The sequence below is a fragment of the Hyla sarda genome, chromosome 6 (assembly GCF_029499605.1).
Source record: "Hyla sarda isolate aHylSar1 chromosome 6, aHylSar1.hap1, whole genome shotgun sequence".
In the NCBI taxonomy this organism is placed as follows: domain Eukaryota; kingdom Metazoa; phylum Chordata; class Amphibia; order Anura; family Hylidae; genus Hyla; species Hyla sarda.
This window is the reverse complement of record NC_079194.1, coordinates 220,872,254-220,887,558: the sequence shown is the minus strand read 5'-3', so window position 1 is coordinate 220,887,558 and position 15,305 is coordinate 220,872,254. Positions and strand designations below refer to the sequence as shown.

Below are 15,305 nucleotides of genomic sequence, written 5' to 3'. Positions count from 1 at the left end.
TTAAAAATATTTTTTAATAGAAGTCATTTACAAATCTGTTTAACTTTCTGGCATCAGTTGATTTAAAAAAATATATATATGTTTTCCAGGGGAGTAGCCCTATAAGTACCGGGGACCACGGACATACCTGTACCCACTTGGTCCTTATAAGGTTAAGATGGAAAAACCCACAATGTTTCCTGATATAACTTGAAACTGACAAAAGTAATAATAAAAATTTGAAGGGTGCCTTTTTGTATGCTTCATTTTTGCATCTGCGAACATAGAGCTAATGTGACTTGCCAAAAATCTCCAGTTTTATCTCATCTGTCCAAAGGATATTCTTCCAGAAGCTTTGTAGTTTGTCCTTTGGACAGATGCAGATGAGACAAAGCTGGGGCTATAGGGCAAGTCACAGCAGCATTATGTTCGCAGATGCAAAAATGAAGCATACAAAGAAAAGAACACTGTACCTACTGTGAAGCATGGAGGAGGCTCGGGTATGTTTTGAAGCTGCTTTGCTGCATCTGGTAGATGATTTCTTGAATCTGTAGAGTGCACTATGAAATCTCAAGACTGTTAAGACATTAAGGAGTGAAAATTGCTGGATTTGGTAACTTCACCTATAAATTGCAATTATATACAGATGATCTACTACTACTACTACTACTACTACTAATAATAATAATAAATATGTGTTTTATATCTGTTATTAAATCCTTAGGTTTATTTGAGTTGCACAGTTATCTTATGTAAGTTTGGAGCTCCAGGTACTCGCTGCATCAAGCAATGTATTCCAAAATCATTGGGTGACTCCAATAGACACAGGAGATCAGTAGACTCAGAGTCTCAGCAGCACTTCATCTCCCAGGGTCCCCTCAAAATGAAAAGACAATCTCCCAGTAATGCAGGTAAGAACCACAGCTACAGGGGGTGGAAAAGTGGCAGTCACTACCCAAATGTCCTCTTTGCCACATAAGACACCAGGATTATACATGGCACATGGTGCGTGAAGGACTTCACATTATGTTCACGTTATAAATTAGCCTTTCATCAGCGGGTTACTGTGCAAAACTGGTTATAGGCATAGAGTAATATATAGGACCCCATTGTAAAAAAAAAAAAAAAAAAAAACTTTAACCCCTAGACAACACAGACTCGTCCATCTGTGCCTTAATGCAAGGCTATGAAGTGAACACAGAAACTGTTTTCGCTTCATAGACAGTGAGTGATGGCTGCTATCAGCAGCCCTCACTCAGAGTCAATGACCGACATCAGCAAAGTTTCTGACAGGGTTGTTGGCTGTTCATTTGGCACCCCCACAATGTGACTGCGGGGGGTCATTCTATTTTTGCATTGCAGCTGGAGGCCTTCTAAAGTCCTCTGTGCTGACCACTTAATGATCTGCTACTAGAATCTGCCTCAGCCAGACTCTACAAGCAGAGAGCCAATGTAACTGAGCAGTGCTATGGAATTACTTGCTTATGATTGCTTATAAAAGTTTCTTATGAGGACATACTGTAGAAGCAAAATATCAAAAGATAGAAAAGCCTCCACCTTAAAGAGGTACTCCAGCGGAAAACATCTTATCACCTAGCCAAAGGATAGGGGACATGATGTCTGTCACGATCCCGGCTGGTAGGAGGTGGATCCTCTGTGCCAGAGAGGGATTGGCGTGGACCGTGCTAGTGGACTGGTTCTAAGTCACTACTGGTGTTCACCAGAGCCCGCCGCAAAGCGGGATGGTCTTGCTGCGGCGGTAGTGACCAGGTCGTATCCACTAGCAACGGCTCAACCTCTCTGACTGCTGAAGATAGGCGCGGTACAAGGGAGTAGACAAAGCAAGGTCGGACGTAGCAGAAGGTCGGGGCAGGCAGCAAGAATCGTAGTCAATAAGGCAATAGCAGGAGGTCAAGTACACGGTATGGATAAACACAGTAACGCTTTCACTAGGCTCTAAGGCAACAAGATCCGGCAAGGGAGTGCATGGGAGGAGATCAGATATAGCCAGGGAGCAGGTGGAAGCCAATTAAGCTAATTGGGCCAGGCACCAATCATTGGTGCACTGGCCCTTTAAGTCTCAGAGAGCTGGCGCGCGCGCGCCCTAGAGAGCGGAGCCGCGCGCGCCAGCACATGACAGCAGGGGACCGGGACGGGTAAGTGACCTGGGATGCGATTCGCGAGCGGGCGCGTCCCGCTGTGCGAATCGCATCCCCGACGGCCATGACAGTGCAGCGCTCCCGGTCAGCGGGACCGACCGGGGCGCTGCGGAGAGAGAGACGCCGTAAGCGCTCCGGGGAGGAGCGGGGACCCGGAGCGCTAGGCGTAACAATGTCTAATCGCAGGGGTCCCATCGCTGGGGACCTCAGCGATCTCCGCTGTAGCACCTCAGTCATCTGGTGCACGGAGCGAACTCCACTCTGTGCCGGATGGCAGGCAACTGCAGCCAACGGGTCCCCTCCAATTATGTCCATGGGAGGAGGCGTGACGGCTACATCCTAGCGTCACCCCCCCCCCCCCCTTTCATAGACATGAATGGAGGGAAGTGGTGTGAGGTCACGAACATGGAAGCTCCAAGCTTCCGTGTTCCGGATGCTGCTACTGCTGGCCTAGAGATCGTGGGGGTCCCCAATGACAGGACCCCCGTGATCAGACATCTTATCCCCTATCGTTTGGATGAGATGATTTCTGGCAGAGTATCCCTTTAATAAAGGTTCGAATAAACCTTTTTTCTCATTTTTAAAATGAGAGCGTGACGTCACGACCACGTCCTCCATTCTAACCATAAATGCTCTAACCATAAATGCCGTGGTGGTGGCCCAGAGATTGTGGGTGTTCCCAGTGGCATGATCACCCGCGATCAGACATCTTACCCCCTATCCTTTGGATAGGGAATAAGATGACTAGGGGCGGAGTACCCCTGCACCCTTCAAAACTGCTGCGGAAGGAACTGGCCCACAGGTGCCTCATGGCAATACATCCCTGTCCATATATTCTTTTTGGACTCCACTTTGTCTGGTGACCCTTGCTGGCCGATGTGTTTTTTATTATTAAATGGCTGACATGTAATACTTTATGTATACATACCTATTCTAATTTCAACTTTTTCTTTCAAATCTAGGAGAAGCATCTTCTCTGAATGTGAACGCCCTGGTGATTTCTCTATTAGGAGTGGTCATTATTGTATTGGTTGGATCCATTTTCCACATACATGTAAGAAGAGGCAGGCTCCCTGGTTATGAGTTATTAAAGACTCAAGATTTTTGAATCAAATTTTCCAAGAACACTAAAATTTTCAACTTCTAATTTCAAAGTAATACAAGTAAATAAAAATAAATTCATTACTATTATTTTACAGTCAAAAATATATTACATTTTAGAGCTTTGGAGTTTATACTACTGGTACTGCGAATTGAAGATTATTTTAGCCAATAATTTAGAATTTTGGTGTCCTATGATAAGAATTGTATCTAATGTTTTAAAGTCTTACCACATAAGATTGTCTCTGAGATGTTCCTACACCTTGATTGGAGTCACCTGTGGTAAATTTATTTGGAAAGAAACACCCCTGTCTGTAAAAGATCTCACAGCAGACAGTAATATCAGAGCATAATCCAAGCCATGAGGTAGAATGCAGTGACTGTAGAGCAGGGTTGTGTGGAGGTCTAAAAAGTATCCCAAAACATTTCTGCTGCACTAAATGGAGATGAGCGAACTTACAGTAAATTCGATTCGTCACGAACTTCTTGGCTCGGCAGTTGATGACTTTTCCTGCATAAATTAGTTCAGCTTTCAGGTGCTCCCGTGGGCTGGAAAAGGTGGATACAGTCCTAGGAGACTCTTTCCTAGGACTGTATCCACCTTTTCCAGCCCACCGGAGCACCTGAAAGCTGAACTAATTTATGCAGGAAAAGTCAGCAACCGCCGAGCCAAGAAGTTCGTGACGAATCGAATTTACTGTAAGTTCGCTCATCTCTAGCACTAAACATTCCCAAGATGGCAGTGGCCTCCATAGCATGAGCACACAGCATGGTACGAGTTAGCAGCAATGCACGCTGGCGGACTATAACAGCTGGCGTTACAGACAGCAAGACAGCACCAAGCAGCCCCACCCTACATGTACCAAAGTGCTGACCTCTGTCCGCAGAGAGTCAAAGTCTACTCAACCCCAGATATAGTGATACTAAGAGCCCGTCCCAGGCTTTTGTATAAGATAGGACTTCATCAGCACCTGACCTCAGGAGTATTGGGTAGAGCTGGGAAATAATCTAGGAGGGCATGATATAATGAAGCAGAAGAGATTACAAGGCTATAGGCATGGACGATGGAATCCTTAAGAAACTGCCCATGAATGTAGGCTTTCAGTTTTCAGAGCATATTCTAGCCATAACAGGGATCTTCCCAGGCAGGTCTCTTGCAGGGATGTGAAGGAAGGCAGAGGTGAGCTGCTATCACAGATCTCACTTAACCTAGCAACTAGGGCTGGGCGGTATACCGGTTCATACCGAATACCGAAATTTTTGTGCTGCACGATATGAATTTTAACCCATACCGCAATACCGGTTTGGCCCCTCCCCCTTGGGAATGAATGAATTATCAGCCGCAGCGCGCTGTCACCATCGGGGGAACTAATCATATGTGACCCGCAGGCGCTGTTCTTCCCCCCCCCCCCCAATTAATTATCAGCCCAGCGCTACTACTCACATATGTCACCCGCAAGCGCTGCCCTCCTCGTCCTCCTGTTTGTTGCAGCCACCAGCACTGACACTCTATACCAGTGGTCTTCAACCTCCAGATGTTGCAAAACTACAACTCCCAGCATGCCCGAACAGCCGTTGGCATGCTGGGAGTTGTAGTTTTGCAACATCTGGAGGTCCGCAGATTGCAAACCACTGCTCTATACTGTATCCCTATGCCCGGGCTGCAAAAGGTAAACAAAATAAACTTTAACTCACCTTCCCCATCGGTCCAGACTTGCTTCCCAGGGAATGGAACGTCTGACAGCCGTCAGCCTATCACCGGCCGCAGCAATGTTCCGCCTCGGACGGTGATAGGTTGAGTCCACTGTCATGTAAGAAGCCGGCTTCTTACATGACAGTGGGCTCAGCCTATCACCGGCTGAGGCGGAACATCGCTGCGGCCGGTGATAGGCTGACGGTTGCCGACGTTTACGTCCCCAGCGTAGGGCTGACGTCGGAACATGCGTTAGTTTATTTTATTTACCTTTTGCAGCCCGGGCATAGGGATACCACACAGAATAGAGAGTGTCAGCGCCAGCGGCCGCAACAAACAGGAGGACGAGGAGAGCAGCGCTTGCGGGTGACGTGAGTAGTACCCCGATGGGGACAGTGCGGCGCTGGGCTAATAATTAATTTTGGGGGAGGGGGGAATAACGTTATATACCGTGGAACTGCCATAAGTTACAAAAATACCGCAATACACATATTTGGCCATACCGCCCAGCCCTACTAGCATCACCAGAGCTTGAATATTGTAAGAAAACTCCCTATAACAGGTGAGAACACCGGGTCAAAAAGGGCTCATAATCCCTGGGCGATGGGAAGAATCATAAATTGTGAGGAGTCGATTGCAGGAATGAATGCATCAGAAGTGGAAAGGAGATGAATGCAGGCCGCTACAAAGACAGGATATAAGGCAGAGATTCAAGGAAAGGATGCTAGTTCTCTCTCATGGCCCACCTATTGTTTGTGTTGGGCTTTGTGATGCCAATCAACCACTGTTGTGGTATGATGACAAATTGGGAAGGCCATTTGGAGGAGTTGTTGATCAACATAACTGCCATGAATATTTCTTGTTAGTACTTCAATAGTCTGAAAAGTAACTGCAAGAGGGGTATCGGCGTGGACAGTGTGCATATAAGTTGAAAGTGGTGTGTGTCTCTCTTATTTTTGATGACACTGAATGCGGCGTCTCAATTCTTTATGGGGGAGGTTTTATCAAAACTTGTCTAGAGGAAAAGTTGCTGAGTTGACCATAGCAACCGATCAGATCGCTTCTTTTATTTTTGAAAAGGTCTCTAAAAAATGAAAGAAGCGATCTGATTGGTTGCTATGGTCAACTCAGCAACTTTTCCTCTGGACAGGTTTTGATAAAACCTCCCCCATGGGTTTTACCCACATAGCCGCGGGGCATGGGCAGGTAACCACGTAGATCACACAATTGGTCTGCCCTTCAGGAGCCGCATTTAAATGTTCCTGTGATCTTACGATCCAGCCAAGTGCCAGAACTTCTAGAAGGTACAAGATGGCTGTGGACTAGCCTATCCCCCAAGTTTTTACCTCTTATGTAGGTAACGATAGCTCTATCTTCCACCAAATCGCTTACAACATTATCAGTTCTGAGGATGGGCCAATAATTATCTATTGTAAACGCCTTCCCACTACCATATTGTTTTAGTATCATACAAAGAAAGAGCAGTAGCAGTGCATATATTGATCAAATAGTTTTATTAATACATAAATGCAAGAAATAATGCCCCGAAAGAAGCCATTCTGTGCGAAACATGGGGGGTGATGGCTCACCAGATTACCTCTCTACCACTTGGTAATATAATTGTGTTTTTTGTACCCTGTTCCATTATTCCTATGGGTGATCTTATGTACAGTATATATGTTGAGAAACAATAGCTGCTAGTACACCTATGTACATCTTGAGGTATTATATAAGCAACTTTACTATTTTGTATCTTGGTTATTAAAGGGGTACTCTGGCCCTAAGACATCTTATCCCCTATCCAAAGGATAAGGGATAAGATGTCTGACCACGGGGGTCCCGCCGCCTCAGAATCTACCGTGTGACAGCCATCACGCCCCCTCCCATAGACTTGCATAGCGGGGGCGGGGCGTGACATCATGCGGGGGCGTGATGTCACAATACTCCTGCCATGTGGTCGTCACACGTCAGATTCTGAGCTGGCAGCGTGGCGTGCAGCTCCCCGAGGTGAATGCTGAATACAAGATTGCAGGGATCCCAAGCGGCGGGACCCCGGCAGTCAGACAATGAGTACCCCATTAATGTGAGCCCGCACCTTTTGTCTGTTCCACTTTAGTATCCCCTTACTCTCTGTCTGTATTGTTTCAGCAGTGAGTTTTTTCTCCTTTTAATATGAACAAATATTTTACATGTATGTAATTTCTTGCATTTATGTATTAATAAAGTTATAATTTATTCCATGTATGTGCTGTTCCTTTTTCTTTATATGATATTTTGCGTTGATATACGTTGGATCCGTTACACGTATGGGATTATTTACTTTACTCTTATCATTTATCACATCCCTAACTGTTTTAGTTAAAGGGGTACTCCGGTAAAAAAAAATACATATAATTTTTAAAGCGTACTCGTCAGATGCAGCAAACATTTTTATTTTTTTATATATCACTCAGTACCTAATCCTGACCATGTACATCTTTTTATGTGTCTAGCACCTTTATTTATTTTTTATTACACTTTTAATTTAGCTCACTAGTCTGAATTCCTCTCAAAGGGAGGGGGTGTGGCCTCACTGTGCAGGTCTCCGCCCCCTCCCTCAGTATGCTGTCTGCTCACATCTCCCCTAGCATTAGCAAAACTAAAACTCCCAGCTTGTCCTCACTGACAGTAAACGGACACAAGCTGACAGTGGGAGGATTTTCCTCCAGCTGTGAGCCCTGCACTCACAGATGTCAATCAATGAAGTGTGTCCATGACATAGGTGATGATGAATGGACACAGCAGGACTAGTATGTGTCCACGCAGGCAGGGGGGCAGTTGTTTGACTGGCTTTTTCAGGATGAAATACAATTTTTTTTCTAATGGAAGCAATTGCAAAACCTATTGGTTTTGCATGCTTTACAACATATCAAAAGTTTTTGTATCTGACAGTGCCCATTTAAATCAACTGGTGCCAGAAAGTTAAACAGATTTTTAAATTGTAGATTTATAAAAATCATAATCCTTTCAATACTTATCAGCTGCTGTATACTACAGAGGAAGATCTTTTCTGCTGACACCTCTGTCTGTCTCTGGAACTGTCAAGAGCAGGATAGGTTTGCTATGGGGATTTGCTCTTGCTCTTGACAGTTCCTGAGACAGACAGAGGTGTCAGCAGAGAGCACTGTGGTCAAACAAAAAATACATTTAAAAAGAAAAGAACTTCCTGTGGAGTATTCAGCAGCTGATAAGTACTCGAAGGGTTAAAATTTTTAAACAGAAGTAATTTAAAAATCTGTTTAACATTCTGGCACCAGTTTATTTAAAAAAAATAGTTTTTCGCCAGAGTACCCCTTTAAACCAAATTGGTATTTTCCTATTTCAAACAGGTTTATTCCCATAGGGTATATGCTGTTCACAAGATCTATTTAGGATGCTCTTAAAAATGTCTTGTGTACCTTTATTACTGAGGACAAAGCCCCAATCTATTTCACTGAGATCCTCTTTTACTACTTTCTGTAATGGGGTTACATTTGGGTGTTTTTTTTCTTTTTGTTTTTTGCTTTCCTCTGAATACCGTCAGGTATTGATATGTCTGTAAGAAACATTCAAACTGAACTCTATGACTCCTAAGCCCCATTTCAAGGTAACGAGTTAAGGCCACATACAGTGCCCCCCACTGTATGTGGCCTTAACTCGTTACCTTGAAATGGGGCTTAGGAGTCATAGAGTTCAGTTTGAATGTTTCTTACAGACATATCAATACCTGACGGTATTCAGAGGAAATTATTTAGTCAGCCACCAATTGCACAAGTTCTCCCACTTAAAAAGATGAGAGATGCCTGTAATTTTCATCATAGGTATACCTCAACTATGAGAGACAGAATGCTGGGAAAGAATACAGGAAATCCCACTGTAGGATTTCTAATGAATTAATTGGTAAATTCCTCGGTAAAATAAGTATTTGGTCACCTACAAACAAGCGAGATTTCTGGCTCTCACAGACCTGTAATTTCTTCTTTAAGAGTCTTCTCTGTCCTCCACCCGTTACTTTCCACCGGTTTGAACTTGTTATCAGTATAAAAGACACCTGTCCACAACCTCAAACAGTCACACTCCAATTCCACTATGGCCAAGACCAAAGAGCTGTCGAAGGACACCAGAAACAAAATTGTAGACCTACACCAGGCTGGAAAGACTGAATCTGCAATAGGGCAAAGCAGCTTCGTGTGAAGAAATCAACTGTGGGAGCAATTATTATAAAATGGAAAACATACAAGACCACTGATAATCTCCCGCGATCTGGGACTCAATGCAAGATCTCAACCCGTGGTGTCAAAATGATCACAAGAACGGTGAGCAAAAATCCCAGAACCATACAGGGGGACCTAGTGAATGACCTGCAGAGAGCTGAGACCAAAGTAACAAAGGCTACCATCAGTAACACGCTACGCCGCCAGGGGTACAAATCATGCAGTGCCAGACATGTCCCCCTGCTTAAGCCAGTACATGTCCGGGCCCATCAGAAGTTTGCTAGAGAGAATTTGTGTGATCCAGAAGAGGATTGGGAGAATGTCATATGGTCAGATGAAACCAAAGTAGAACTTTTTGGTAAAAACTCAACTTGTCGTGTTTAGAGGAGAAAGAATGTTGAGTTGATCCAAAGAACACCATACCTGCTGTGAAGCATGGGGGTGGAAACATCATGCTTTGGGATGGTTTTTCAGCAAAAGGACCAAGATGACTCATCCGTGTAAAGGAAAGAATGAATGGCACCATGTATCGTGAGATTTTGAGTGAAAACCTCCTTCCATCAGCAAGGGAATTGAAGATGAAATATGGCTGGGTCTTTCAGCATGACAATGAACCCAAACACACCACCTGGGCGACGAAGGAGTGGCTTTGTAAGAAGCATTTCAAAGTCCTGGAGTGGCCTAGCCAGTCTCCAGATCTCAACCCCATAAAAAACCTTTGGAGGGAGTTGAAAATCCGTGTTGCTCAGCGACAGCCCCAAAACATCACTGCTCTAGAGGGGATCTGCATGGGGGAATGGGCCAAAATACCAGCAACAGTGTGTGAAAAACTTGTGAAGACTTACAGAAAACATTTGACCTCTGTCATTGCCAACAATAGGTAAATAACAAAGTATTGAGATGATCATTTGTTATTGACCAAATACTTATTTTCCACCATAATTTGCAAATAAATTCTTTAAAAATCAGACAATGTGATTTTAGTGATTTTTTTTTCTCATTCTGTCTCTATGATGAAAATTACAGACCTCTCTCATCTTTTTAAGTGGGAGAACTTGCACAATTGGTGGCTGACTAAATACATTTTTCCCCCACTGTTTAGAGTATTTCTATAGTCAGAAAAAAAATTCAGTACACATTTTGGGGGCTTTTTCCCCATACAGCAGCATTTTAGGGAAAATAAAAGTCAATTTTTCATTTTCACAGCCCACTATTTAACCCATTAAGGACCAGGCCATTTTACACCTTAGGACCAGAGCGTTTTTTGAACATCTGACCACTGTCACTTTAAACATTAATAACTCTGGAATGCTTTTACCTATCATTCTGATTCCGAGATTGTTTTTTCGTGACATATTCTACTTTATGTTATTGATAACATTTTGTCGATACTTGCATCGTTTCTTAGTGAAAAATTCCAAAATCTGATGAAAAAATTGAAAATTTAGCATTTTTCTAACTTTGAAGCTCTCTGCTTGTAAGGAAAATGGATATTCCAAATCATTTTTTTTTTATTTACATATACAATATGTCTATTTTATGTTTGCATCATAAAATTTACCTGTTTTTACTTTTGGAAGACACCAGAGGGCTTCAAAGTTCAGCAGCAATTTTCCAATTTTTCACAAAATTTCCAAAATCACAATTTTTCAGGGACCAGTTCAGGTTTGAAGTGGGATTTGAAGGGTCTTCATCTTAGAAATACCCCACAAATGACCCCATTATAAAAATTGCAGCCCCCAAAGTATTCAAAATGACATTCAGTCAGCATTTTAACCCTTTAGATGTTTCACAGGAATAGCAGCAAAGTGAAGGAGAAAATTCACAATCTTCATTTTTTACACTCGCATGTTCTTGTAGACCCAATTTTTGAATTTTTACAAGGGGTAAAAGGAGAAATGTATACTTATATTTGTAGCCCAATGTGTCTCGAGTAAGTACATACCTCATATGCCTATGTAAATTGTTTGGCGGGCGCAGTAGAGGGCTCAGAAGCGAAGGAGGGGATTTTGGAGAGTTTTTCTGAAATGGTTTTTGGGGGGCATGTTGCATTTAGGAAGCCCCTATTGTGCCAGAACAGGAAAAAAAAACACATGGCATACCATTTTGGAAACTAGACCCCTTGAGGAACGTAACAAGGAATAAAGTGAGCCTTAATACCCCACAGGTGTTTCACGACTTTTGCATATGTATATTTTTTTTTTTAATTTCACTAAAATGTGTGTTTCCCCCCAAATTTCACATTTATGCAAGGGTTAATAGCAGAAAATACCCCCCAAAATTTGTAACCCCATCTCTTCTGAGTATGGAGATACCCCATAAGTTGACCTGAAGTGCACTACGGGCGAACTACAATGCTCAGAAGAGAAGGAGTCTTATTTGGCTTTTTGAGAGCAAATTTTGCTCGGGGGCATGTCACATTTAGGAAGCCCCTATGGTGCCAGGACAGCAAAAAATATCCACATGGCATACCATTTTGGAAACTAGACCCCTTGAGGAACGTAACAAGGAATAAAGTGAGCCTTTATACCCCACAGGGGTTTCACGACTTTTGCATACGTTAAAAAAAAATCACTAAAATGTGTGTTTCCCCCCCAAATTTCACATTTTTGAAGGGTTAATAGCAGAAAATACCCCCCAAAATTTGTAACCCCATCTCTTCTGGGTATGGAGGTACCCCATAAGTTGACCTGAAGCGCACTACGGGCGAACTACAATGTTCAGAAGAGAAGGAGTCATATTTGGCTTTTTGAGAGCAAATTTTGCTCGGGAGGCATGTCGCATTTAGGAAGCCCCTATGGTGCCAAGACAGCAAAATAACCCCCACATGGCATACCATTTTGGAAACTAGACCCCTTGAGGAACGTAACAAGGGGTACAGTGAGCATTTATCCCCCACTGGTGTCTGTCAGATCTTTGGAACAGAGGGCTGTACAAAAGTTTTTTATTTGCATAGCCCACTGTTCCAAAGATCTGTCAAACACCAGTGGGGTGTAAATTCTCACTGCATCCCTCATTACATTCCGTGAGGGGTGTAGTTTCCGAAATGGGTTCACATGTGGGGTTTTATTTTTTTTGCGTTTGTCAAAACCGCTGTAACAATCAGCCACCCCTGTGCAAATCACCTCAAAAGTACTTGGTGCACCCTCCCTTCTGGGCCTTGTTGTGCGCCCCCAGAGCACTTTGCGCCCACATATGGGGTATCTCCGTAGTCGGGAGAAATTGCATTACAAATTTTGGGGGTCTTTTTTCCCTTTTACATCTTGTCTAAATGAAAATTATAGGGCAACACCAGCATGTTAGTGTAAAAAAATTATTTTTTTACACTAACATGCTGGTGTAGACCCCAACTTCACCTTTTCATAAGGGGTGAAAGGAGAAAAAGCCCCCCAAAATTTGTTAGGCAATTTCTCCCGAGTACGACGATACCCCATATGTGACCCTAAACTGTTGCCTTGAAATACGACAGGGCTCCAAAGTGAGAGCGCCATGTGCATTTGAGGCCTGAATTAGGGATTTGCATAGGGGTATTCTACGCCAGTGATTCCCAAACAGGGTGCCTCCAGCTGTTGCAAAACTCCCAGCATGCCTGGACAGTCAACGGCTGTCCGGCAATACTGGGAGTTGTTGTTTTGCAACAGCTGGAGGCTCCATTTTGAAAACAGTGGCGTACCAGATGTTTTTCATTTTTATTGGGGAGGGGGGCTGTGTAGGGGTATGTGTATATGTAGTGTTTTTAACTTTTTATTTTATTTTGTGTTAGTGTAGTGTAGTGTTTTTAGGGTACAGTCACATGGGCGGGGGATTACAGCGAGTTTCCCGCTGCGAGTTTGACCTGCCGCGCAAAATTTGCTACATTGCAAACTTGCAGCCTGATACTCACTGTAAGCCCCCTGCCCATGTGAATGTACCCTGTACATTCACAGGGGGGGAACCTCCAGCTGTTGCAAAACTACAACTGCAAGCATGCACAGTCTATCAGTGCATGCTGGTAGTTATAGTTTTGCAACAGCTGGAGGCACACGGGTTGGGAAACACTGAGTTAGGAAACAGACAATGTTTCCCAACCAGTGTGCCTCCAGTTGTTGCAAAACCACAACTCCCAAACATTCTCAGGCATGCTGGAAGTAGTAGTTCGGCAACATCTTTAGAGCCAGATGTTGCCGAACTACAACTCCCAGCTTGGAGTTGTAGTTTTGCAACATCTGGAAGACTACAGTTTGCAGACCACTAATACAGTGGTTCCCAATCTGTGCCCTTCCAGATGTTGCAAAACTACAACTCCCAGTATGCCAAAACTGTCCAGGCATGCTGGGAGTTGTAGTTCTGCAACATCTGAAGGGCCAGATGTTACAGAACTACAACTCCCAGCATGCCTGGACAGTAAGGGCATGCTGAGGATGTGTAGTTTTGCAACATCTGGAAGGGCACAGTGGTCTCCAAACTGTGGACCTCCAGATGTTGCAAAACTACAACTCCCAGCATGCCCAGACGCCAAGGGCTGTCTGGGCATGCTGGGAGTTGTAGTATACAGGGTCCCAATACAGCAATGCATGTCGCTTTACGGCGACGTGCATTGCTGTAAAGGGCCCGACCGCGGCTGAAGATCCACTCACCTGTCGCCGCCGCCGTCTTCATCGCCGGGATCCGGGTCTTCAGGGATGAGGTAAGTACTGGGGCCGGGCCCCAGCCCTCCCCCATCCCCCGCTGCGTCCTCCGGTCTTCCTCCCGTCCTCTCCGGACTTCCAGGGGCCGGGCAGGGCGGGAGGAAGTAACCGCCCCCTCCCCCCCCACTGCGATTGGTCGGTTAACTAACCGAAGAATCGCAGGGGATCGGAGGAGGTGGCAGGCTTGCCACCTTGCTCCTATACTTTAGCATGGTCCTGGCTGCCTGTGACAGCCAGGATCATGCAAAATTACCGGCCGATCGGGTCCCAGAGACCCGATCAGCCCGGTATCGCCGCAGATCGCAAGGGCGATTTCCTACATGGCCCCCCTCGGCGTTTGCCCTGGATGCCTGCTGAAGGATTTCAGCAGGCATCCGGTTCCGATCTCTGCCCGGCAAGCGGCAGGGACCGGAAAATGCCATGACGTCCTGGGACGTCATTGGTCCCTAAGGCCCAGGGTGCCATGACGTCCCAGGACGTCATTGGTCCTTAAGAGGTTAAACACCTGTGGGGTCTAAATGCTCAGTGCACCCCCTTTGTAATGTCCCTTGAGGAGGTCTACTTTCAAAATTGTAGGTCACTTACTGGGTTTTACTTTTTTTTTTTATGTCAGAACCTCTGCAACTATCATCCGTTGCAATGTAAATCATCACTTTAGGCCTCGAAAGTGCATAGTGCTCTCTCACTCCAGCCCTGCTGTGCTTCTTTTACCCCTTGTGAAAATATACAGCTGAAAGCCTCCTCTCTGTGTGAGCCGCATCTGTAGCCTACACTGACAGGAGACATGACTTCTGCCTCCATGCAGCACACAGTGCAGGTACATTGACGTCACTCATCGGTGTCTGCATGGTAGAAGAAGAACACATGGCGGTACTGTGGAGGAGATGACTGCGTGGGACAGGTGAGTATATGTTTTTGTTTTGTTTTTACTTTTTTTTCCTCTAACCTGGCACACAGTAACTGCCTAACTACCTACCTACATACCTGGCAAACTATATACCTGGCTACCAAACTACCTACATACTACCTGGCTACTTAAAAACCTACATAACTGGTCTACATACTTGGCTGCCTAGCTACCTACCCACATACCTGGTTACCTACCTACCTGGCTACCTATGTACAGTGCCTTGCAAAAGTATTCACCCCCCTTGACTTTTTTCATAATTTGTCATCTGACAACCTGGAAATAACATATATTTGAGGATTTAGTTCAGAACACACCCACAACTTTGAAGATTTTTTTTATTTATTTATTGTGAAGCAAACAACAAATAGGACAAAATGACAGAAAAAGTAAATGTGCATAACTATTCACCCCCCCCCCCCCCCCTAAAGTCAATACTTTTTAGAACCAACTTTTGCAGCAATCACAGCTTCAAGTTGCTTTGGATAAGTCTCTATGAGCGTGCCACATCTTACCACTGGGATTTTTGCCCATTCCTCCTTGCAAAACTGATCCAGCTCCTTCAAG

The 15,305-nt window shown here is 44.5% G+C and overlaps 1 protein-coding gene across 1 annotated transcript in view; it reads left to right on the top strand.

Annotated features, from left to right (window-relative positions):
- The window catches only part of LOC130276750 (uncharacterized), a 138,053-nt gene extending 134,369 nt beyond the window's left edge, over window positions 1-3,684 (top strand). The window contains exons 13-14 of the mRNA XM_056526576.1: window positions 704-890; window positions 3,101-3,684. Coding sequence (XP_056382551.1) covers window positions 704-890; window positions 3,101-3,246 — 333 coding nt within the window. The 3' untranslated portion in view covers window positions 3,247-3,684. The remainder of the gene's footprint in view (window positions 1-703; window positions 891-3,100) is intronic.
- Window positions 3,685-15,305: the final 11,621 nt, after the last annotated feature.